The sequence below is a fragment of the Haematobia irritans genome, chromosome 5 (assembly GCF_050003625.1).
Source record: "Haematobia irritans isolate KBUSLIRL chromosome 5, ASM5000362v1, whole genome shotgun sequence".
Lineage (NCBI taxonomy): Eukaryota > Metazoa > Arthropoda > Insecta > Diptera > Muscidae > Haematobia > Haematobia irritans.
Window position 1 is genome coordinate 96,436,377 of NC_134401.1, and position 27,868 is coordinate 96,464,244.

The window sequence follows — 27,868 nt, forward strand, 5'->3', positions numbered from 1 at the left end:
AATAAGGGTGATTAGGACCTTTACGGTTACATATTTTCCACAACATTTTTCACCTGCTCGGTATTATTTTTGGCAGGAAAATTGAATTGAGTTCCCATACATATGTCAGCTCCATTGAAATTAAAACTATTATGGATTGCAACATTTTGTATTAAGCAACATCAGTTTCAACTAGGGCTGTCACACGGGATTAATACCGAATTTTTTATTTTGAATCCCGGGATGCTTCCGGATCCCGAAGAACTAATTCCAACGTATAAAATTTGTGACTTTTTAGCATTATTTATTAATAAATTAGAGTCTCCATTTAGTGCAAACGGCCCTTAGATTTCATACCCGACAAATTTAGTTAATAAACATTTATGGTACACATTGAGTAAGAATTTATTACACATGACGTATACTATAAAAAGCACAATTTCATCAAAAATCGAAGTAAACGATAAGGTCCTCCTTTGAACAATTAGTTCATGTGAAATGGAATTTTTGTCACATAAAATAAAAAAGCAATGATAAATGGCCCGTCGACAATATGACAAGATCGCGTTTGTCTGATAAAAATGTTGATGCCTTGATATTTTTAAGAAGTTACTTAAAACGATGACGTACCAAAGGATTAAGACAAGAGTACGAAAATATCTAATCAAAAATCCTTAACATTTTTTTATGAGTAAGATAGCGATACGAAATGCTTTTTAAATCATTTTTATCATCATTTTTTGTATTTCTTTTCGTCATGTTGTTCAGTTGGTCGTTAAATGTGATAGCAATTTGAAATGGCTTTTTAATTTCCTCTTATGTCCTTTTAATAAAATTGAATTAAACTAAATTGGCTTAATTTACAACAATTTTTTGGCGCTGTAGATTGTTATCACTTAAAATATTTAAAGAATCCCGAAAATTTCGGGGTCCCGAAAAAAAAATCCCGGGAATTCTATATTTTGAAATATCGAGTCCCGGGATTTTTAAAAATTGATCCCGAATGACAGCCCTAGTTGCCTCGTAATTCGATGAAAATTTCTTTCCAAAGAGTATTCTTTGGAGAAAAGAGACCATGACATAAGGTGGGTAATATGTTCGGGGTTTTCACCAATATTCTAAATTAAAAATATATATTACGATAGAAGCATTAATTGTGTACAATTATATCTCTTAAATATCAAATGCTGATTTACTGAAAATGCTATAAATCATAAACTAATGATTAGATTGCTGTAAGCATTCAAACGTCTTTTTAGGTCAGACTAAAAATAAAATACATGTTCCAGTAGTGCAATATATCTATGTCTCAGACTAGGGACTATTCAATTGACTTGTAACATTGATTACTACCATTTGTAGGTTTCAAACTCTCAAGCTCAATTAAATTAAACGTTTGGTGAAATATCCTTGGAATTAGATTAGACTGACAGTTTTGTTTTAATTTCATCTTTGCCGAAAAATTTTAAATTGTATCTTTTCATTTGTTTCCGGCTGCACCTTCTCCTCGTTGCTATATTCCCCTTAAGTATCACAATCAAGGTAACAATTAAAGATTTGAGAAAAGCGATTTTAGTATAACCATTAAATAATATTTCCCAAAAAAAAAACATTCATAATTCTGGCTAACTGCGGCGGATGTTGTTGTTTTGTTTGTGTTTCCAAAGACATTTTTTGTAAAGTTGTAAATATTTTTATGCTATATTTTTTCAACTTTTGTTTTGTAATATTTTTGTTTTTAATTGTAAATGAAATCCTTAATTTCTCGTTCTCTTATTTAGTTTTTCTCTAGAAATTTTGTTGTTTGGTGTTTTGGATTGGTTTGTTGTTTTTGTTTTTGTTGTAACTTGTTCATGGTTCCACTTTGTTTTTGTAGAGTTTTATTGTTGTTATTGTTGTTGATGTGGTTGACTTAAATATTAATTTGATTTGTTTTGTTGTTGCGGATTTTCAGCTTTTACTTAAACGAACAAAGTTTGCAAATATTTTCTTTTCTTTTAAATTTAAAGTAAAATTATGATCCATTAATATAAAAACGATTTAATAATATAATAATAATAAAACACACATGAAAAGAAACGGGATGATAACCGAAGTGCAAAGAGAGATGATGATGGTTTGGTAAAATTTCTGTTTGTTTCTTGTGATGATTTAACCTTCATGCTTTCTTTTCTTGCCCCGTGACTGACTTTCATCGGCTGTAAAGGAATAAAAAAACAAAAACAAAATATTTAAGGCATTTGTTATTGTTGAAATATTATTTTAATATAATAAATATAATGAAATTATCTTTTGGTTGTAGTTGTCTCACAAGTTTTATAATTATTTTGAACAAAATCGAATTTTCAACTATTTGATGACTGGTGATCAGATTGCAACCTTTTGTAAAAAATAGGCTACTAAAAATGTTGGTTCAACTTATACATATGAAAGAATCGGTAGAAACGTGAGATTAACCCGCGGTGCCTTTATTAATACTGCTCAGGGGCATGTTTTAAGTCGATTCTTTAATATGTATAAGTTGAACCAACATTTTTAGTAGTATTTTACTATTTGGTAGATTGGTAGAATTCTTGAGGTTTTGCAAAATATTTCTCTCTGACTAAGAGGTACTTCTATTTTCTATAGAAATAAAATTTTGACAAAATCTTCTATAGAAATAAAATTTTGAAAAAATTTTCTATAGAAATAAAATTTTGACAAAATTTTCTATAGAAATAAAATTTGGCAACATTTTCTATAGAAATAAAATTTTGACAAAATTTTGTAAAGAACTAAAATTTTGACGAAATTCTTAATAGAAATAAAAATTTGAAAAATTTTTAATAGAAATAAAAGTTAAAAAAAATTAGAACTAAAATTCTCACAAAAATTTCTATGGAAATAAAACTTTACAAGAATTTTTTATAGAAATAAAATTTTGACAAAATTTTCAATAGAAATAAAATTTTGACCAAATTTTCCATAGAAATAAAATTTTGACAAAATTTTCTATAGAAATAAAATTTTGACAAAATTTTCTATAGAAATAAAATTTGGCAACATTTTCTATAGAAATAAAATTTTGACAAAATTTTGTAAAAAACTAAAATTTTGACGAAATTCTTAATAGAAATAAAAATTTGAAAAATTTTTAATAGAAATAAAAGTTAAAAAAAAAAAATTAGAAATAAAATTGTCACAAAAATTTCTATGGAAATAAAACTTTACAAGAATTTTTTATAGAAACAAAATTTTCGATAGAAATAAAATTTTGACAAAATTTTCCATAGAAATAAAATTTTGACAAAATTTTCTATAGAAATAAAATTTTGACAAAATTTTCCATAGAAATAAAATTTTGACAAAATTTTCTATAGAAATAAAATTTTGACAAAATTTTCTATAGAAATAAAATATTGACAAAATTTTCTATAGAAATAAAATTTTGACAAAATTTTCTATAGAAATAAAATTTTGACAAAATTTTCTATAGAAATAAAATTTTGACAAAATTTTCTATAGAAATAAAATTTTGACAAAATTTTCTATAGAAATAAAATTTTGACAAAATTTTCTATAGAAATAAAATTTTGAAAAAATTTTCAATAGAAATAACATTGAGACAAAATTTTCTACAAAAATTTTGACAAAATTTTCTATAGAAATAAAATTTTGACAAAATTTTGTAAAGAAATAAACTTTTGACAAAATTTTCTATAGAAATAAAATTTTGACAAAATTTTGTAAAGAACTAAAATTTTGACGAAATTCTTAATAAAATATAATTTTGAAAAATTTTTAATAGAAATAAAAGTTAAAAAAAAAATCTTTAGAAATAAAATTGTCACAAAAATTTCTATGAAAATAAAACTTTACAAGAATTTTTTATAGAAATAAAACTTTGCAAAAATTTTCCATAGAAATAAAATTTTGACAAAATTTTCTATAGAAATAAAATTTTGACAAAATTTTCTATAGAAATAAAATGTTGACCAAATTTTCTATAGAAATAAAATTTTGACAAAATTTTTTATAGAAATAAAATTTTGGCAAAATTTTCTATAGAAATAAAATTTTGACAAAATTTTCTATAGAAATAAAATTTTCCAAAACAACATTTTTTTGTTTGGTAGTTTTTTGGTAAAATTTTCTCCAAATTTTCACAAAAGTAAGATGTTAAAATTTGTCTTATATTCGTTCATGAGAGTAAATGAGGATTTGAGTGCGCCTTGATAGGTGGAACCACCGTGACACAATGACTATAGTTTCAAAAGTAACAGCAAAATCAATACATGTCCACTTGGGGTCTTACTTACCAGCAGCGGTATTATCTTCAGCTGCTTTATCGGTATTTACAGCTGAATCATTAGCTTCATCATCTTCATCGCTATCTTCATCATCGTCTTCCTCATTTTCAGCATTTTCTTCATCCCATTCACCCTCATCTTCTTCTAAATCATCATTGTACACCTAAAATATAAAAGAAAACCAAAACGAAATTCTTATCAAATATTTCCAAAATGTAAATTATTTTCTTACCTCGGATAATGAGACATCATTTGTACTCACGCTGCCATCAGTACCACCTTCTCCATCCTCATCATCACCGCTTTCTCCTTCGGAATCTGTAATGAGTATTAGAAAAATAAAAGAAAATGTAACGATTAATTTTCAAATGTTTTATGCAATTTGGAATGATGCTTACAAAAAGTGGCACTTGCCAAATTTAGTATTGCTAAAAACCAATATAATAAAATTGCGAAATTCAATGGAGAATTTTGGCTATTGGAGGAGGACGGGTCGACTATAGTAGTTACAGAAGAAGAAAGTTGTTGCGTTTCTTGTTCCTGTTGTTGTTTTTGGCGTGTTTCCACCTCTTTTAGTTGTAATGTCTTCAAATACTCATCAAGATCATCGATATCTTCTGTTTCGACTGAATTCGTCTCTGTGGTTTTTGTCGTTTGCTTAGTCGTTGTTTTACAGTCTTTTGTGATTTGTTCTTGTTGTTTTAGAGCCGCCTCACGTTTCGCTTTGACACGCTTCTCAAAAGCCTCTAATTCATCCAAATCAATCTCTAAACCATTTACATTGAATGCATTTTGTTTATCTGAAATAGAGTGTATGTGGTGGTGTTTGGTGTGCCAAATGCAGATGACAAAGATGATGATGATGATGGTGGCAATTATGAATTGTAAACCAAAACAATCTTATAAATGTGTAGTAATAACAACAACAGTTTCGAAAACTACCATCACTGCAGTCGAACACTTAGCTCGACCGAAGCGTTTTTTTTTGCCAAACATAATATTTAGATTGTTAAGTATTGATTTTTTGTTAACAATAAAAGACGATTAGTCGATTTTGTTCAAATTCGAAATTCGAATCGAATTTAAAGATTACAAAAGGTCCATTTTCGACTTATGTTTAGACGAATTTGAAATGTCTAAAAAAGTCGATAGATCGACTAACGACTTTTACATCTCTACTTAAAAGTTCACTAGTCGATTTTGGTCAACAATAAAAGTCGATCCGTCGACTTTGGTCAATATAAAAATCGATTTTGGTTTAATTCAAAATTTGTTTAGTCGAATTTGAACATTAAAAGAAAACCCCTAGGTTTAATTAAAAGTTCAACTTGATCATGATTTCTGAAGTGTGTTTAGACATTTGGATTTAAAAATGTGCACTTTAATAGAATACTTTTGGGGATAGTCCAAATCATTGTTACCGTTATGCCTTTAGTGGCAAATTTACGATGACAATTTTATATCACGTTTTTGTTGTGCCACTAAATACCATACTTTTTAAATTTGAGTCACCTTCAGGAATTTTGTGTTATCTTTTGATCAGAAATAGCGTTAAAATTATGGATGCGATATAATCAAGTTGACACGTCCAATATTATATTTTCGACATGATACGTGTACCGCCTAAAAGCACACAAAGTAGGTAAACAGGTTTACTCCTCCACGAACAGTTCGATTAATTTAAATCTAATTTTAAAAAGGCGATTTCACAATGGTATAGAATAAATGCCCAAAAATTTGGTCACTAGCCTCACATAACACCCAAAATATAAGACAACAAATTCACTTAAGACGCCACATTTCTCAAAAAAAAAATGCTAAAAATGTCTCCAATTTGAAAATAGTACTGTAATCTGTCCAAAAATTACGGAATTTAGTGTGGTGCTAGGGATCGTTGCCATAGAACTTCTCAAAAGGTGACACAAAAAGTGTCACTCGCAATAATAGTTGGCTTTTAAAAAGGGATACTTTTTTAAAAAATATGAAATAAATAAACTTGTCTTAGTTTTTTATATACAATTGTGAAATGGCATTTAAAAACTTGATCTAATCTTGTAATAATTGTTTATTCATTTGAAAATCATTCTTTGAACTTGGCAATTCGGATATGTAGCTTAGCTCTACAGGACATTTTCTTTGCTGCATATTTTTAGGCGGATCAAATGTCCGTTAGTAAATACTGTATAAGAGGCAACTGTAGTAACAACTATAGTATTGATTACATCGGTTATCGTAATGGGATTATGCATCAAAATGTACTAACAAAACCTAATGGATATTAAAGGAACTAAATAAAAATGACACAGAAATTTAAAAAGTATTAAGTCGCAAAAGTATCGTCGCTTCCCATTTTTTACCACCAATTATACCACCACTAGAAAAATTGTTGTTGTTCGGTCGAAACTAAAATTGAACCCATGACCTTTGTACAACACTTTTCCCTTTGATGTCGGGACTTTCTGCATCACCTGCACATGTCACGATTTTTATCTTGGCTTCTTCTAAAGAAAGCAGGAAGTAGAATGGAGAGAGTTCCCTTTTGTGCAGCCAAATCATTGAATTCATTACAGCTCAACCGAACAATCGGCTTCGGTATTCTGCAAAAAAATTAAAATCGCCCAAGAATCGGTCTCCCTCCTCATGATTTTGATTAAACGAAGCCGAAACTTTTTGTAGTTTATCGTTGATTTTAAGAAAGCTCGTTGAAAACCCATAATGAAAAAGAGATACATTTTTATTTATTTATTTTTTTTTTTACTTGAAAGATAGAACTATTTATCCCATTATTCTTTTGTGGCAGAAAAGAAAAATAAGCTGGAGTTTTTTTCTTTCGAACGGTCCCATCGCCCAATTTCCCGCCCCTTCCGACTGTGAGGGCCTCGACCCCATGACGCAGGGACAGCGTACACACCATGATTCGGACCATGGCGGGGTGAATGCAGAGGGATTTAACCAGCTACAGAGAAGGACTCACCAGCCGGATATATTACAACACAAGACCTCGGTGGGAGCCACCGTGGTGCAATGGTTAGCATGCCCGCCTCGCATACACAAGGCCGTGGGTTCGATTCCTGTTTCGACCGAACACCAAAAAGTTTTTCAGCTGTGGATTATCCCACCCTAGTAATGCTGGTGACATTTCTGAGGGTTTCAAAGCTTTGGTGTTCTTTGGTGAAAAACTTTTTGGTGTTCTCTAAGTGGTTTCACTGCAATGTGGAACGCCGTTCGGACTCGGCTATAAAAAAGAGGTCCCTTGTCATTGAGCTTAACATGGAATCGGGCAGCACTCAGTGATAAGAGAGAAGTTCACCAATGTGGTATCACAATGGACTGAATAGTCTAAGTGAGCCTGATACATTGGGCTGCCACCTAACCTAACCTAACCCCTAAGACCAAATATTAGGTTATTCAATAAAACAAATGCATTAGCTATCCAAATATGCTAAAATTGTGGACTTCACCATTTTCTTCTAAAAAAATCTTTTGTATTGACAGATATCAAATTATTGAATGATGAAAATCCGAACATCCTCTTCGGTCAAAAAACTGCGCTTCCCCCCTAATATGTTCGTTATCTACGCTATGTAAATGTCGAGAAACTCAAACAATTAAAAAAAAATCGACGTAAATTATTGATCAATTTTTGGCAAAAGCTACTCATTTTGGTGACATAAACGGATACACATGCTCTTCAGTCGGTAATTCGTAACAAGTTTGAAATGTTTTTCATTGCTTTCTGATAAACTAGATACTATGTCTATATATTTTTATATCTATAATACCTATATTTCCTCCATACAAAAACATTAAAATATACTCACCATCATCTTCGGAATAATTGCCATTTTCTTCCTCATCGTCTCCTTCTGAGGGTGCTTCCACATCATTACAATCAAAGCTACACAAAAAAAAAGAGTTTAATGAATAAATGATTATGGAGATTTTTATATCTGAAACATACCCATCCAAAAACTGTAATGAAGGCACCATTTCAAAGATTTTTTCACGGTAGTTTTCAATTTGTGTTGCTTCATTATTGAATAGATCCAAAATAGCTAACTGTTTGAATTCTGCCAACGGTTTTAAGGCTTCAAGATCTTTAATTTTGTTACCAGATAAATTTAAATATTGCAATTTTGGGCTGGTATTCAAATAGTGTAGGCCATTGGATATTCTGAAAGTAGTAAAATTATGAAGAAACATTCTTTATTGTACATTATACTCTAAACATACCTGTTATCTGACAATTCCAATTTCTTTAAATTGGGCAATTTTGGAAAACCTTTTAAGGTTGTTAGGCCAACATTAATTAAACTTAATGATTCCAATGCCGTATATTCATCTGTAAGGCCAACGATACTTGTACTCCGACAATTGTCCAAATTTAAATCTGTAATCTGGAAGTAAAAACAAATTCACATTTTATATAAGTGGAATGAATATATATGGTATACAATTTGCAATATGTATATTATACATATGGAAGCTAATCTGGGCTTCAGCTGGATTTATTAAAGTTTACATTGCGTCGTTTAGGAAATTAGTCATTGTTACAAACGAATTGTCATGACCCGCCAACCAGCGTTACCGTTGGAAATTTTCAAAAAGTGGCAAATGTCAAAAACAAGTGGCACAATTATTTTTGAAAAGTGGCACATTCTTTTTATTAACTTATACCAAAAAAACTTAAAAAATTAATGCCGCTATGAGGTAAAATAAAAATATATTTAGCGAATTCAAACCAATTTGGAAAACAAATGCTCTTTAAATTTGTTTTTATAAAATCGTCTTACTTTTTAATTATATCTTCAAATTCATTTACAATATCAAAATAATGTATATGATCATTGGTTTTTAAGTAATGGGGATCTAAGAATTTTGTATTATAAAATTTCTTTAATTTTAGAATATTAGTTTTAACTGTAATATTATCCGTTTTTGGATGTTTTCTAAAATAATTTTTGATTTGGCATCATGGTCTGTGTATATTTTCGTAACTTCTTTAATATACAAAGAATTTTTATAGTCGATATCTGCTAAATTACTAATTCCAATCTAACTCACTAATTCCAAAGAACTGGAACAATCAGTCCCCAAGAGCAATTACATACTTATTTCAACTGCGCTCTCATGGGATCCATCATCAATTATTCTTTGCAGTCGTACTACAAACCATAAACATTTTCTTAATTGTCATAGAAACGATATTTAAAGCCACAATAAATTTGACATATTCAGAATATGCTTTACTAACCACGAAAATTAAAATCTTCAACGCAAGCATAAAATTAGTAATACTGTATGGCTGTGAGACATGGAATTCCGCAATCAAAGGTCTACAGGCTATTCAAGTATTTATTAATCGCTGCCTAAGGAAAATAGTACGAATATTTTGGCCAAATACTATCACAAACGAAGAACTATGGCGTACCACCAAGCAGCAATCTGCATTATTGGAAATTCGAAGAAGAAAATGGATGTGGATCGGGCATACCTTAAGGAAGCCGCACGATGACATAACAAGAACAGCACTTGACTGGAATCCACAGGGAAGCCAAAGAAGAGGTAGACCAGCGAACACGTGGAGAAGACTAGTAGATGCCGAAATACACGATGCGGGAAACACATGGCGAGAACTAAAAAAACTTAGCCAATGACAGAACAAAATGGAATGCATTTGTTACGGCCCTATGTTCCTCCTAGGAATCTCAGGAATATATATATATTATCCCACCTCAGTAATGATGGTGACATTTCTGAGGGTTTCAAAGCTTCTCTAAGTGGTTTCACTGCAATGTTCGGACTCGGCTATAGAAAGGAGGCCCCTTGTCATTGAGCTTAATATGGAAACGGACAGAACTCAGTGACAAGAGAGAAGTTCACCACTGTGCTATCACAATGGACTGAATAGTCTAAGTGAGCCTGATACATCGGGCTGCCACCTAACCTAACCTAATATAAAAACAAGTGAGTAAAGTAGAAAGTCAGGCGGGACCGACTATATCATACCCTAAACCACCCCTACTGAATTAGTAAACATAAGCATTTTTGGGGTATCATTGGTATAGGTTTTGGAGAACATAAAGGGGGGTACATGTTTATGGGTGTCTTGTCACAATCTGAGCAGAAATGTCTAACATTAGGAGCTATAGTTATTTTGCACCAAATGAGTTAGTATGCCACTAATATTGAGTTCATTATTAAGAAAGAGGAAATTGGTCAATTAGTTGTGGGTGATAAATCCAAATTTCTGCAAATAGGGCAATAGATTTATGTAAGAGCTACATGTAAGTCAAAATACGATCAGCTAGTACATCAAAATTTGAATAACATAGGTTAAAATAAGAGTATTATGGCCAAATATGACAAAATCGAGCGATGCATATAAAGGGTGGGTTAATTGTAAGGGCCGATGTTGAATGTGAACCACACCTATACGCCAAGTTTTTTTCCGAATTTTATTTGACGCTTCTCTATTTCAGACTTACTCAATTTGAACCACGGAGAGATACACAATCCAACGACGTGTTAAATGGTTCCAAGAAATGGCAACAATGGATGATCAATTTTCGAAGAAAATGATCTTCAGTGATGAGGCACATTTTCACGTCAGTGGATTCGTCAATAAACAGAATTGCCGCATTTGGGCGAATGAGAATCCAAGAGTGATTGTCGAAAAACCAATGCACCCACAAAGAGTGACTGTTTGGTGCGGTTTATGGGCTGACGGCATCATCGGGGCGTATTTTTCCAAAATGAGGCCGGTCAGGCAGTTACTGTGAATGGTGTTCGCTATCGTGAGATGATAACGAACTTTTTATGACCCGAATTGGAAGATATGGATGTGGACGATATGTGGTTTCAGCAGGACGGTGCTACTTGCCACACAGCTAACGAAACAATAGCTCTTTTGCGCAACAAATTCAATGGCCGTGTTATCTCACGTAATGGCGATGTCAATTGGCCGCCAAGATCATGTGATTTGACACCGTTGGACTTTTTCCTTTGGGGTTATTTGAAAGAAAAGGTGTACGTCGATAAGCCAGCAACAATTCAAGAGCTAAAGGATGAGATTATTCGGCACATTAACGGCATAGAATCTCCATTATGCCGCAGCGTCATCGAAAATTTGGACCATCGGATGAAGGCGTGCCACCGAGGTCGCGGCGCCCATTTGTTCGATACTTTGTTCCATACATAATTGAGTAATACCAATATATCATAATAAAATAAAATTACAATAATTTCCTAAATAGTTTGTGTTTTATTCAAAATCAACATCGGCCCTTGATATTTTAACCACCCTTTATATGGGACCTATATCTAAATCTGAACTAATTTGTATAATATTTTGCACGTATGATTGATACAACAGAAGGTCACTTTGAGTAAAATTTGAGTACGATCAGTTAATTAATGAGGCCCCTATGGTCAAAAATAAGGTTATTAGGGGCAAATTTTTCAAAATAGGGCGATACATATATATGGGAACTATATCTAAATTTGATCCGATTTCTTCCAATTCAATAGCGTTCGTCCTTGTGCCCAAAAAACACCCTGTGCCAAATTTCATCCAAATCGGTTAATAATTGCGACCGGAATCCTGTGAACAAAAAAAAAAAAATACATGTACAGACGAACGGACGGACACCAAGCGCTAGATCGACTCAGGAGGTGATTCTGAGTCGATCGGTATATATTTTATGGGGTCTAAAATCAATATTTCTGGTAGGCACATTTTTTGGCCGATCAAATTTATTATACCCTGACCACTATGTGGTTTAGGGTATAATGACTTATCGCAAAAAAAATGTATCACATTAGGTATGTTAAAGACCCCATTGGAATTCTATCATCGTTTTCTTTTGATTTTATAGTGCTTGTAAAAAATCTAATGGCCAATTTAATACTTAACCGGAAGATAGATCACCGGTTAGTATTTTTTTTTTTATGGGATCAGCTATTTTATCGACACGATAAATAATACAAACACATTAAGAAACCGGCTCTAATAATATTAAAGATAAGCTCCCTTAACAAAAAAGTAGAGGAAACGTTCTTTTTGAATCCAGAAGTGGTGCAAAATTGGCGCATAAGCGATGAATTTAACATGGGCTTATCATAGGATGGGTGTCCACCATTTCAACAGCCGTTGCACTGAGCTTGTCTCACTTCTTAAGGTATGATCCGAAATCAGTGTTTTGGATGTGAATTAATCATTACCAGTATACTGCAATAGTTTGAACCCCGGAGTACTTAATTCACATAGTTTGTTTCTATAAACATATGGTTCTTGAATAAGAACTATATCTATGTCGCCTTTCATCAGGAGAACTTTTAAGGCAGCACATGCAGCCTTACAATGATGAAGATTTATCTGGAGGATCCGTAGGACCATCGAGATTTTCAACAACCGTCACATCAGCCGCTTCAATCGAGTCATCAAGAATGTTCTCTTCAGAGATCTCGGTGACTCTCGCAATAACCATAGGTTCAACTTTGGTGAGTTCTGAGGCAATAAAAACCTCCTCTCGCATACGGTGTCTATCCATGTCTTCAACTTTGGTATCTCCCTCGACTTCGCAAGAGGATCCGCTTACTTCTGATTCAGACAGAGGCTTGTCCATTTCTGAATCCTTTAGCTGATCGTTTTTATATACCTTCATTTGGATATAATGAAAGCCATAGCATACACGGCCCTAGGACTTTGCTAGATGTGGCAAAGACTGAGTGTTCAATATAAACACTGCATGCCGTCTTGGTCCATCCACTTCATCCAAACGGCCAACCTTCCAATCAGCTGTTGGAAGATCTGGATTGCATCGTTTCAGTCTATTTAAAATAGATTCAGGGTCAGAAGGGTTTGCAGTTATCCACTCATGTGCTCTAGGTCTAGCCGATATGTCTTTCTTCTCGACTAACTCTAGAGCAGCTCCTTCCCAAACTTCACCAATTAGTATCAGAGCAGCTTTAAAACATTCTATAGACCTCTGGTCCTCAAATGCGACTAGCTTAAATCGTCCTTGATACCAACCAGCCTCTTGGTGTCGAGGATCTGGGCCGGGAAATTTTTCCAGCACCTGTGTGTAGACGACAGACAGAGCATTCTCAATTTCCCCCCATTTTTGCTTTGGAACCATACCGTCCAATGCTCCTTTATTAATGATAGCCATCACAAGGCTGTCTTTAGCAACTGAGGCAAACGATCTTTGATCCCTTTTGGAGGATGGCGCTCATCCGGCGATCGTTCCCTTTTTCCAGTCTCAAGAATTCCTTGAGCCCATTTTAAGGGCTCAAGCATTACAAACGAGACGTTTTCCCCATATAAAAAATCAGATTCAAAATACAATTTTCCTCAAAAACACGTCAATTTTAGAATGTGAACAAAAACATCTCAACTCGGTGTGAACTGTGAAACGTTTTGGACAAACGTATGAGGAAAATGAGTGAGTGGGAACATCGCAGTAGATAACGAATGTATCTCTAGTGGAGTTTTTGTTTGTGTGTCGATAAGACAGTTTTGTAAAGTTTCTCTTGGCTGGCAATAGCTCCGTCCGAGAACCCGATAATTTTTTATACATAATTATCACAAATTTTTACTGGAAGTCATTCGTTTACACCAAAAAGCCAGCAAAAGAGAGCCAGAGAGAGACTACATTTAGCAGTTATCAGTAAGAGAAATTGCAAGTTTTTGCTAGAGATTTTTTCCCAGTAAAACCTTGCAAACCTTAGCATACGTTGCCAGCTGGTTTTTGATGACAAACAAAGCACGAATGTACATGTTCCGCAACTACAATTGGAAGTTAAAAAAAAAACAGGGTTATTTTTGTTTTTAATGTTTTAGAATCTTAAATTTTGAATTTGGAAATTGTTATAGGATTCCGTTCGCTTACTTTCCAGCAATTTTAAACAAAGAGAGTAAAATACACGCTTACTCTCTAGCTAGTTTCTACTGGATATTTATACCCTGCGCCACACTGTGGAACAGGGTATTATAAGTTAGTGTATATGTTTGCAACACCCAGAAGTAGACGAGATAGACACATGGTGTCTTTGGCAATAATACTCAGGGTGAGTCCCTGAATCGATCTAGCCATGTCCGTCTGTCTGTGAACATATTTTTGTGAACAAAGTCTAGGTCGCAGTTTACGTCCAATCGCCTTCAAATTTGGCACAAGTTCCCGTTTTGGATCAGAATAGAACCCTATTGAGAAATCGGCTCAGATTTAGATATAGCTCCCATATATATATCTTTCGCCCGATATGCACTTATATGGACCCAGAAGACAGAGTTTTTGAAATTTTGCACCAGGAGTACAATTAGTAGTGTAGTCAAGTGTGCTAAATTTTATTGAAATCGGTTCAGATTTAGATATAGCTCCCATATATATCTTTCGCTTGATTTTGCGTCATATAACCACAGAGGACAAAGTTGTAGTCCGTTTTACGTGAAATTTTGCACAGGGAGTAGAATTAAAATACTAAGTATGCATGTCAAATTTGAAATCGGTTCAGATTTCTATATAGCTTCCATATATATATGTTTTTCCGATTTGGGCAAAAATGGCCAAAATACCCATATTTTCCTTATTAAATCGCCACTGCTAAGTCGAAAACTTGTAAAAGTGACTCAAATTTTCCTTTATTTCTAATTAATATCCATAAACAGATAAATCATAAATCATAAATACACTTTTGCGAAGTTGCCTCAAAATTGGTTTAGATTAAAATGTTTTCCATATTTTTTTACTAACATAGTGTACCATCCCAGGGCATTAGCCGACTTAAATTTTAAGTCTATAGATTATAAATTTTGTTCAGATGGAGTCAGATTTAAATGTATGTATTTGGGACAAAAACTTTTATATATAGCACCCAACACATTTGACGGATTTCATATAGTATCGAAAATGTGGATTTACAAAGTGTTGCAGGGCATAATATAGTTGGCCCCGCCCGACTTTAGACTTTCCTTACTTGTTTTTTACGGGAAAAGTACGCGAACAGATCTAATATAAACTAATCAAATCAGTAGTGGGATTCCGTATTTCTTTGTGACAATGGCATTGTTAACGTTGTCTGCGCAAAAATTGTTTGCACTAACGTTTGGGTCAAGTAATGATTGAGAATTGTTGTTTAAGCTGTGTTGGGCTTGGCAACCCTGCCACCAAAAGCGGTGGAATGAAAGAATAGCCCAAAAACAGCTTGGAAAATCGGAAATTGTTTGCCAATTTAAATGAAATACACATAGCCGGAAGAGAAAAATGGGCGATATTTTCAATCTATATAAAAAATCCCTTTAATTTGAGACCATTTAAGGCAGTTCCGCCCGACGAAATTCTTAGAACGGCTTAGAACCTTTGGCTTTTTTAAATACTGCAGAAAACTCTTTTTGTATTAGAAAAGGGATCCATTTTTCCCCCTATTAAAAGTAACCTACATATATCATTAAAGAAACTATTTTCCAGAGTTGGGTAGTTCCGGAGCGAACTAGCTCTTTGGAACTATTCCGTGGCTGGAACTAAATGAACTGGATCCGATGCATTTACTCTTTCAGCTCCTCAGTTTCTTATATTCATTTCGTTGTGTACTCATTCCATTTCTTCCGCTCTTTATGACAACAGCTCTCACTTAAATTGAAGTTGCTAGATCCTTAATGAAGATATCGAAACTGTTCCAACCTAAATATTAATACCAACATGCTTTACAAAAATTATTTAAATCAGCCAAACCTGTCCAATGCGGATGAATATTTTACGCAATAGAAACATATCATAAACGGAAGGCGAACTCTTTTGGTCTAAAGTCGGCAAAATATTTTTTTACATAGTAACTTTCGATTTTCTCTATGAAAAAAATTAAACACGATATTTCTAAATAAATGTAGATCTTTGTATTAGTATTGATCTCTGAAAATTTTTCTACAGAGTTATACCATTATCTAATTTTAGTCCCAAAATCTTTATTATACAAATTAATGTTCAAGAAATTTGATTAAATTATTGTGAACTTTTATGTTTTACTTAAATTTAGTGTTCATGCGTTTTATTTTCTTGTGGAGCTAAAAGAAAATGTAAATATATGGTATTCTTTAAGCACTTTCCTTATCCGGATCCAAAAGGAACTGTGGAACTAAATGATGGAACTAGTTCCTTTTTAGGAGCGGATCTGAAAAGACCCATCACTTTAGTGAGCCGGGATCACCCAACTCTAGTCCCAAACTAATTTTTCTTTGAGCTATTTCGAATCAGTTTCTAATGCAAACGCAAACTGATGAACAAACCACCACAATTCCTCTAACATTATTTTCCCAAAACCAAAAATGACACTTTTAGGCTTAAGAACAAATCTATAAAAATAGTATTTTGCATGAATGAAACTTTCTGTAGATAACGTCAATGCATTTCAGAAAATAAACAACCACAACATTTTCGTTGTTTATTTAACGATGTATTGATTGTTAGCTGCAAAGAAAACAACACAGCTATTAAACGAATGGAAATGTAGTTTAAAACGACTACCAACCCAATAGCTTGGTTGTTATTTTTCTCGTTAGCACTTCTTAATGATGCGATGCATCGGACAACATTTAGAGCAGCCAAGTGCTCTAAATGTTGTTAATCTAAATATTAATAAAAATTTCGCTACGGTGGAGTATGTGGGCGTATAATGCTAAAATTTACAAATTTTAAGAAATTCTGAACTATTTTGTGTTATTAAATCTTTATGCCTCATTTGCGTACAAAACAGCTGGGAAAACTGTAAAAGCGACATCAAAATTGATTCACCTTTAATCAATGCAATGACCATTCAAAAAAAAAAAAAAAAAAAAAAAAAAAAAAAAAAAAAAAAAAAAAAAAAAAAAAAAATATTTTTTAAAGTGTAACAATGCCCCCTATATCAGATGAATTTGAGAAAGCAATCGAAAAACAAAAACAACAGCACAACAATGCATTGGATAGAGCAACAAGGGGAAAATAATCAAACCATCATCATCATCATATTGTGAAAATAAGATTGTCCAATAGCAACGTATGGAATGGATATACCGCTTGGTATGCACTTGAATTGATGTCATAGAGAAACATTGGAATTGCCAAGAAACAAATGGTATCAGAACGCCACACAAACGAGAAATCAAAATACCTTGTTGCTCACTCTTGTTACGATTGACTATAAACCGAAAGTGCGAAACAAAGATGAAGCTAGTCGCATTTTAGCAAGCGTTCATAAAACAGCCGGCCGCCATATTGCGAGTTGTGTTGTCTTGGTGTGAACGCGTGAAATATTGAAGACTAAAAAAATTTGCATCTACATTTTTTTTCAATCATCAATGAAGCAAACAAAGAATTAAAGAAAGAAAGCAATGTGTTTTCTTACAACAATGCAAAAACGTAATGAGGAAAATTCAATAAACGTGATTAGTTGAGCTGAAACTTTAGCTGAATATGGAATTTTAATCAATTAAAATTCATATGATGTAATCTGAAAATTTAATGACAAATGTAGGGGAGGCACCCCTACCCTTTTGCAAGAAGTGGTTGTTATTGTTGTGTGTTGACTACGAAACATCTGAGAAGGAATATGGTAGTCTCTCTGTTGCTGTCAATGTGTTTCAACAAACACACAACCAAGTGCAATTAAGAGAGAGTGAGAGGGAGAGAAATCGAAGTGAAACAATGTGGCAATGATTTTAAAACTGAAACGTTTAAGAATAGCTATGGAAATATTAATTCTTTTAATCCACATGAATTAAAAAAAGGCAACCATATTACAATAACAACACATACGCACACATTTATTGTTTACAATTACATCTCTCAATAATTTTTTTTTTCACAAGAGACGTAAATGATCAATGGGTCGTTTGGATGTAGGGAAGGGCCATTGGAAGAAGAGTTTAAATTGACAACTAGTTGTTATTTTTAATGAAATCTCTGTTCCTTGCGGTTATGAAAAATGACTATGTAAAAAACATAATCTTTAAAAACTTTCTCATAACTTGCAAGTTTTTGCCATACACATGTCCATTGCATTGCATGACAGTGGTGGTTGTCTTTCTTATCATCAATTGAAAATTTCTATTGAGGTTTGCCACCAAAGTTGTGGTAGATAAGTAACGCATGTATACCGGTTCCACATTGTTTCTAATGGGGAGCATATAGTATCTTTTTAGTAATTTCTTAATAAAAAATTTTGGGTATTCTTTGACAAAAACAAACCTTGCGCATATATAAACCACTGCCACACAATGTCAGCCTGAATGTTTATGTTGCGCTTTTTTGTTGCTATGAGATGATTTCAATTGAGACAAATCGATAATATACTGTCGACGTGGGAATATCGTGCATCCCGAAAAAAGTGTTTGAAATGCATGTGTGCGGTGTGTATGTGTATATATTATACATTGGGCTGTAACGCCGAAACAAGTTTTGTTTTTGCGGGAAGGTTCAACTATGTCATTTATTTCTTTTTTCCCCTTTGATACGCCTGTTATCTCCTGTGTTGGAGATATTAAATCTGTTTTTTTATTAGAAAGCGAAAATATTTCAAATGTCATGAAGGGTGATTTCGAGAATCAAGTGTGACTAAACCCTCCTGCACCATCGTTGGTCTACAAAAAGCCCGAAATTGTTGCATAGTAGTTGGTACACACAAAAATTTTTTTTTCTGATTCAATCACCAAATTAATTGATCCAATTAATTTTTTAATTGAAATGTCTTCAATCACGAAAATGATAGTATCAATCACAGTTTTAATTGGGCATAGAAAAAATTCTTGATTAAAAAATTAATTGATTTTTTCAGCAAATTTCAATTAATTTTTTAATTGATTCAATTAAAAATTTAATTGATGGTGATTGCAAAACTCAATTAATTTATTAATTAAAAAAGGTAACTATTTTTAATTACTTTCTGAATTGGCTTAGAGTTTTTATTTGGATTAACAAATGATTGTTTGAAATAAATTTTTAATTAAAAATTTTAAAAAAATCAGCGCTTTTTTAACTGAATTAGTCTTCCGAATTTGATTAAAAAGTTAATTGTATCAATTCATTTTTTAATTAAAAATTTAAAAATTTTCAATCATTGACTTAATTAACTTAATGTTTCTATCATGATTAAAAAGTTAATTGTATCAATTAATTTATTAATTGAAAAAAATTTCAACTTCAATTAACTTTTTAATTGGAAATATTTTGGTGATATTTTTTTCTGTGTACCAAAAAATTATGTTCTTTATTTAATATCGATTAGACCGAAATATCGGGCTAAACTGTGGAAACTGTATGAGATATAATCTTCCAAGAAATTCGTATGTGTACTCAATTCGGGTCTCATCGCTTGTGATGAAGAGTTACCGATATAATTATGGACCGCAATGAACACAATTTTGCGCGCCAGAAATTGGGAAATCGGGCTATATGGGGGTTATATAATTATGAATCAATATGGACCAATTTTTACATGGTTGTTACATGGTATATTTTGGCATCATCGTACCAACTTTCAACCGCATCGAGTAATCTTTGTCCATCCAAGAGACTCCAGAAATAAAATCTGGAGATCGGTTTATATGGCGACTATATACATATAACTATTTACATGTCGAATTTTAACTAATCGAAGTCAAATATGAGTATCGATTTATATGAGGGATATAACCAATTTTCATGCCACCGCACCTACATTAATAATAACTAGTTGTGCAAATTTCAAGCCGAAGCTTGTTTCGGTCGTAAGTTAGCAAGATTTCAGCAGATGAAGGTGGAAACATTTTCCATATGCTCATTTGGGACTCAGGGAATATACGAAAAGTTCCGTTTTCCGTTCAGATGGGTTGGTTTACCCTAATTACCTAAGAATAAACAATATTGATGTTATCAGCTCATCAGGTAATAGAGGCCAAATTTGACTACGTACTATAATAATAGTCGTAGTTGTTTAAATTAGGTTATACCCACTTTTTGTTTTGTAACAAAATGTGTTAGGTTAGTGGCAACGGGTTACAGCGGTCTCACACAATTAAGCACATTGACAAAAAGAACCTTTGGGATTAACAAAGCCTTCGATTTCCATCCAAAAACTATTACTCTTCGGTTAAACCATTTTTTTTTTTTTGCAAAAAAAAATTAGGAGATTGTCTCAAATAACATTTTCGAAGTACTTCATTTATCTGAATTTCACTTACAAATTTGCTTGATTGCTTCTGAGGCAACATTTTCTTGGGGTGTTTGAAAGAATTTCAATATTTGCATTAATCTTTCGCCATTCTAATATCTTCCTTTATACCAATCCATCCATCAAATAAAAATTTCTACATTTATCCCTGGCATCCAAAATGCTACCATATTAGCGGTTGATTTCGTGTCGATGGGTATACCTACTACTGTGGGCAAAAAGGAGATGAACTTGTTTGTAAGAAAAATCGTTATTCTTCTAAATCAATTCTTTCCCATCATCTATTTGTGTCAACTATTTTTCCAATCCTCGCACATAGTCCCTTTGCGGTATACCCATTATCGATTTAGCTTATATATCCTCAATCAAATCGAAACGTGTTCCCTGGAGTAATCTCTTGAGTTGTGAGGAATTGTCACACGGTGGTTGCGGAACGATTTTGGTTGAATTTTTAGACGTATTGCAAAATATGCAATACACTCATCAAATAATATCGCTTATTCACCCTTATTCCTGACGCTTTTCGTCTGTAGCCACTAATTGGAATTCCGTCCGTCAAAAAAGGAAGTAGAGATCAGTCATTAGATGAGCTAGACGACTCCAACGATTTAAAACCGATTGGAACAAATGGTTTGTAGTTCAATGCCTTTGGACTTTAGAGACAAATTGTAACAAATGGTAGAAAAGCTGTAACTATTATTTAAAAAAAAATCTATATTGTTCTGGTATTTATTCCAGCTTCCACTCTTTCCGGAATTCATGGTCTACATCAAGGAGTTGAACACGATCACAAATCTATTAGTATAAAAATGCACTATTTATACTAAATTGACAAAGATCTGTATATATAGTAGTTATGGTCATCACAGAAAACAAAACTGCATAATTAAAGTAAACGTGTGGATTTTCAATTCCATTTATTTTTAATAGAAGCCCTTCAAGACCAAACTTAACTCATTACCCGAGTTAAATTTATCATTTATTTTGATTTTCCAAGTCAAAATTGGATTACAAACAAACAGCATTTTAAGCGCAAATGATTAAAATTCAGTCTTGCACATCAGCTGATTGTTTTCCTTCACGATGATCCTTGTGCCATTGATCTCAGCGTCGTCGTCATTTTTATAGTTTTGGAAGCTTTTACTGTCCTTGAATACATCTTTTCCCGTCTTCAAATTAAATATTTGTCTTGATTTTCAGACTGAATTACTTTAGAAATAAAAATATTTTAAACCGAAAAAATTAAAATTCATTTTTTGCACATCAGCTGATTGTTTTCTAATGATATCGGCATTTTATTACCGAGTATTGTACTTGGTACAAAAAATAATCGTCGTCGTCACTTTACAGGAATACAAAATGAATGACGAGATGACAAAAAGCGACGGCGACTTCAGGAATAAGGGCGATTAACAGTTTGGCAGGATAGAAGGAATTCATCGTGCGCCACACAACGGAAGCTTTAAATTGAAAATTCCTTACTTTTTCCCACAGTAGTGTACAAAGTTTGAATCGATATATCGAGGTGGTTTACAGAAGAGAATACATTATATAGATCACAAATGCGTAAAAAGGTAGAAACTCCATCTTCTTAGCCAGAACGAACTTTAGCATGCTGCATTTACAAGAAAAACAAAGACAGATAAGCAAGAAAATACAAACCGACATGCCCCGCAATGTGTAATTATAAATGTATATACGTAGGTATTTAACATACTCCTTTAGGGGTAAGGCGAAACAAAATTGTATCTATAACACAATATGGACACAACATAGCAGCTATCAGCCGCCATAGACGAGAATGCCAACACACAGTAAGCGTAAGCGAATGGGTACAAGTTGCAAATGAACATACATATCACCATACAAAAGAGGATAGTGTCTATGTGATGAATATATATCCACCCCTCCCAAATGAACATGTTTGCAATATGCCTGTATAGTTTAGCGAATAGTTAGCTGATGCATTTCAAGAAACATCATACTAGTAGCCCATTTACGTTTTTGCTTTCAATATCCCGCTGTCAATGCTTTCCAAATGGGCCTTCGGTGCGTTAATGTTTTTGCCCCCCAATATCCATCTCATCCACCTACCTTACTTACACCTTGAATGCAATACATGGTAGTTAGTACAGAAGAAAAATATTGAAATATTGAGAAGAGTGTGTTAAAGAGGGAATAAGGAGTATTTTCTTTAGAAGGCTAAAATGAATTTTACGACCTTTAGTAAAGAGAATGAAATCGGTATACATAAATTATTTTAGGTCTTAATAAAACAAAATATAAATTTCCTAATTCCAATATCAAAGTTTTTTTTAATGGACAAAAAGAAGACTTTATGGACTTGATGGATTAAAAGCCGGCACCTCTCAAAAGTAGACAATTTTCTTGAAACGTCAGATATATTATCGCATTAAAATTAACCACTAATAGCTGGACATACAGCGCTATCGTTGAGAATTTCTAGAAAGTGGCATAAAAAGTGTCACAGGCCATAAAAGGTCTGTGACAAAACGCACAAAACGTTGCACATTTTTTCATAAAGAAAATTCAACAATTAAACGCATTTATACCAGGGTATTATACAGCGTGGTGAAATATTTTTTTTTAATTTAGATCTTAACGGGTCTAACATTAATCTCCATTTAGTTGATATTTAATCTTTGAAATCTAATATTGTGAAGATTAACCTTTTTTTTTGTTATGGAATATGGTGCGTGTATACTTTTAAGAGGCAACAGTATAGATTGATAATATTATGGTATAACAAAAAAAAAACGAATATAATATTCAACTCATAAACTCAATTATTTGTTAAGATTCCATTCATATCTGTAATCTCCCGCTATTTTCGATCGAATGTGTAAAATATATTACAGTATAAATGAATGTAATTAAAAAGTGTCACAGAATGACAAAAAAGTGGCACAAAACCACAAAATGTCGACTTCGACTTTTTTTTACAAAAAATTGGAAAGGCGGTTTTTTGACCTTTATACCTCTTATTGCTACAGCGTTATTAATTTAAAACAACTAAATGGTGATTCTAAAAATATAGAAAACAAGCAATTGAGCAATAAATGGAAAAGGCCTATAATTTAATGGGGTCACAACTGCACGTGTTAAAATTGCCAAAAAATGGAAAAAATCAATTTTTATGGAATACATTTGTTATCTGTTATTTCACGACTTTGCTTACGTGAAATAAATAACAGTATTACAAATCAGGTTAGGTTAGGTTAGATATAGTGGCACTTAGACTATTCAGTCCATTGTGATACCATAGTGGTGAACTTCTCTCTTATCACTGAATGCTACCCGATTCTATGTTAAACTCAATGACAAGGGATCTCCTTTTTATAGCCGAGTCCGAACGGCGTTCCACATTACAGTGATACCACTTAGAGGAGCTTTGAAAATCTCAGAAATGTCACCAGCATTACTGAGGTGGGATATCCACCGCTGAAAAACTTTTTTGTGTTTGGTCGAAACTGGGTTTGCACCCACGACCCTGTGGGCATGCTAACCATTGCACCACGTTGGCTCCCAGTATTACAAATTAATATACACGATTATTTTTAATAAAAATAAGGATAAGATATATGCCTGGTTCCTGCAAACTCAGAGATAGCGGAACGTGTCAATAGTTATTATAATAAATTTCGCCAGTATGGAATGATAGAATTTGTAGACCAATCAAAAATTACATATGTTATTACGAACAAACCCCATCATTAGGTGGGGTACTATGTTTGGATGAAAGGTGAAAATATACATGAAGATATTTTTCTAAAATCATCTCAATATTTGCGTGGAAAACGTGCAACGAATTGATTACATTGTTCTAAAATTAGTTGATTCAACAGAGTAAACGTGAAGATAGTAGCCACCAGAAAGATCGTATATACGGTCGAATCTTATGCACTTTCCATCATGGATTGCATACAAGACTGTCTTCCATAATCTAATTACTTGGGTTGTGGTAACAATTGCCCATGTGAAAGTATCTTAAAACTTCTGAACATTGTTTTCGAAATTGTAATTTGGTCCAGGTGGAGTCCATGTTAGATAAAATATTTAGATTAAATACCTTTATAAGCCACATAAATTCTTGATCGATTTATATAGAGGATTCTATAATAATGAACCGATATGAAATAAAATCTGGGGATCGATTTAAATGGATGCTATATATAACCAGCAAAACAAGCATCGCCAAAATAGTAATGGAAATGTTCTTTTTGGATCCGGAAGTGGTGCGAAATTGCCGCAGAAGCGATGAAGTTAACATGGGCTTGTCATAGGACAGATGTCCACAATATTAACAGTCGCTATACTGAATTTGCATCACTTCACAAAGTGTGATCCTAATTCAGTGTTTTGCATGTAAATTAAAAAATTTTGTAAAATAAATAATCTTTATAATTTTTAATGTTTGACCTCAAATATTTTCAAAAATTCGCAATTTTTTAGAATGGATTTAGCATTTTTTCGACAAAATTTAAATAAGTTGCACCATTTGAGTAATTTTTCTCTATTTTTAACCTATTTGAAACAAAAAAAGTTAAAATTTCCCACTAAAAATATGAAAAAGCGAGTTATAAAAAAATTGAATTAAAAATACTTCATGTGTAGTTAAAAACATAAAGAACATCTATGGAAGGACTTTTTTGAAAGTACTCTGCTGAAAAACTTTTTGGTTTTCGGTCGAATCAGGAATCGAACCCATGACCTTGTGTATGCAAGGCGGGCATGCTAACCATTGCACCAAGGTGGGGTCGGATATGACCCAATTGCAATACCATCCGAACTACTTCAATAATAGCTAATTGTGACAAGCTCCAAGTCTATATCTTGTTTCGTTCGGAAGTTAGCATGGTTGCAGCAGACGGACGTGCGTGGATATCGCTAGATCGCCACGACCCAGAATATATATTTTCGGAGACCAATATTAATGAATTGAAATTGAAAAATATTTCGATCTGTTATAAACGGAATAACATAGATTAGATTATAGAGGAATCCTTACACCAGGTTGGTCAATGACATACTTAGTATACCCTCATCCTATTGCGGATGGTATAAAAATCAGAATTAGTATGAAGCTCGGTGGTTCTAGTATGACATTCATAAGCTGAATTCCTCTGACTAGTTCTACATGTTGAAAAATCTGCAATGATGTTTAACTGATCAATTGTGCAAACGGTAAAAACTACACCACGTTTTATATAAATGTACAAACTAAAATATGTTCAAAAATTCGCAAATATATTTCAGTTACAGAGTATTGGTCTAGATAAAGAGGGTCCCTATTATTTGTATTTATTAACCCCATTAGTTCCCAAAATAGCTGAAGGTTTTTTTTTCAAATGTTTTATGACATTTTCGTATCAATATAGACTTGACCACAAAATGAAAATCAAAAAAAAACAGATTACCCGAAAAATATTCCGAAATAATTAAACAACTTACTTGATTGGCTTTGCGAGCGCGTCTTTCCAAATCTATTCTCTTTTCCATTGTGTTGTTTTGTTTGTTGTTGTTGTTGCGCTGTTATTTACTCTAATTTATAAGAGGATAGGATGGATGCACCTTCCTGAATATAACTGAAATATAATCATAAAATTAATCTTCGAATCATATGCATAGATATCACCAATAATTATATATCTTAACTTTACTATCAATACTTACAGAATATCCTTGCGAAGCTGATGGCTTCCTTTTTGGTATGGCCTTATTAAAATTAAAAATACCAAAAACAAAAAAATCTTTCAGATATCTCCTTCTCTGGCTTGGGGTCTACTATCTATATGCCTTTTGCGTACGTGTGATTTGTTCGATTGGGCTAGAAGAAATTAAAGCAATGAGATAAAGTGGTAGTAGAAGAAAACAAAATTCTGTTGCTTTTGTGGTGGTGTTAGACGATTGAGAAAAGTGCGTGTAGACAAGGCAAGCAAGCGCCTGTTCGAGAGGCAGACTTTATTAGAATGCTGTAGTGTTCTTTTTTTCATACATGTGCCTGCTGGACTAGACATGGATTTCTGTTGGCCTGATACAGAATATCCAAAACCAGCTTATAGTATAGATTGGGAAGACCAACACTCTCCGCGATCTAAAAGTATTGGCTGGATATGGTTAGCCAGCCCCATATTAGAGAAATAATTAATAAGTGGCCAATCTTCAGCAAAAATGATTGCAAAGATTACGTGGTGGGGGCGCTGGTAGTATTTACAACAATAGCATAAGATAAAATGAATAGAAATTAAAGTTTTTCCCACATCGGCACTCTTTACACAAGTTCAATGTCTCAATGCCTGCCCGCCTGTTCATTTTTTAATACCAAAATGAACATATCGTGAAGATTTTTCCTTTGTTTTTTCGCCATTTCTTTATTGTCAACATGCATAAAAAAAGTCCACGAGGAACATAATAAAGCCGAGGAAATTATGAACTGAGACAAGTCAGGTCAGCTTCTATATAAAAATTTTCGTAAAAAACATTTCACACACGGGCACACACATGCTTTTTTTGCAAGTATTTCTTTCAAGAAAATCATTATGAATTTTTAATTAATTTCAAATCTCTTCACAATACCTGTCATTGCACTTTTCAGCCTACTCGTCACCAACGTTTTTTTTTTTCTTGATTAGGGATTTATATCGCTTTTGTGTAATACTTACAGTGAAGATCTGAAAGTGGTAGTCGACGACTTCCTTAGGTTTTGATGGTTATCGCTTTTTTATATGTGGCGAAAATTCTTCACAAAAACCTCAATAATTATTTTGTTGCAATTGATTTTTCTTCTTTAACAAAAATGGTGGAATTTTCCCCCAAAAAAAAGAAAACAAACCCTTCAGAGACTTTTGTAACACTTCTCAACACACAAATAAATTAACGCTGTGTTTTGTGTTTTGTCGTAGTGTCGGTCTTTTTCTTTTTGACTTTAAATTTGTCTCGTTTCTTGTGTTTCGCAAAATTCTCTTTGTTTCTCATTAATTCCATGGGAATGACATGATACGATGGCGTTTGAAATGATATGAAATGAAAATGCGCGCGTCGCCATAGTGGGATGGAAACATAAAGAGTGATTTAGTTTGGGCCTTACATAGCGAGGCCTTATCTGGCAGCTATGCACAATGTAATGTGCGCAAGTCATAAATTAGATTCACATCATATGGGATATTGTTCAATTTGAGTGTGTAAGCACAACGATAGCTGTAGGCGAACTTATATATGGGAAATGCTTCTTACAGACTATACGTTTTTTTCGGACGGAATGTCTGTGTTTGTAAAGAATCTTACAGTGTGTCCAATCGATACGACAATTCGTTGATGACAAAACAATTGGTAAATGTCTTATCGATCCCATAAACATGTAGCAGTATCGATTATGCCTTCGGACTTAACTTATAATC

The 27,868-nt window shown here is 33.0% G+C and overlaps 1 protein-coding gene across 2 annotated transcripts; it reads right to left on the reverse strand.

Moving 5' to 3' along the window:
* Positions 1–1,842: 1,842 nt before the first annotated feature.
* Mapmodulin (acidic leucine-rich nuclear phosphoprotein 32 mapmodulin) lies at positions 1,843–27,417 on the reverse strand. 2 transcript variants are annotated; one of them, XM_075309775.1, is made up of 10 exons: positions 27,134–27,417; positions 26,145–26,298; positions 25,923–26,056; positions 8,502–8,665; positions 8,230–8,442; positions 8,090–8,166; positions 4,667–5,068; positions 4,501–4,586; positions 4,278–4,431; positions 1,843–2,177 (listed from the first exon to the last, which is right to left on the reverse strand). In XM_075309775.1, exons 3-10 carry the CDS (start codon positions 25,968–25,970, stop codon positions 2,131–2,133), a joined length of 1,191 nt encoding a protein of 396 aa, XP_075165890.1. In that variant the 5' UTR covers positions 25,971–26,056; positions 26,145–26,298; positions 27,134–27,417; the 3' UTR covers positions 1,843–2,130. The 2 variants fall into 2 exon arrangements, with proteins under 2 accessions (XP_075165890.1, XP_075165891.1); XM_075309776.1 differs by lacking the exon at positions 4,667–5,068 and having other exon boundaries at positions 27,134–27,409.
* Positions 27,418–27,868: the final 451 nt, after the last annotated feature.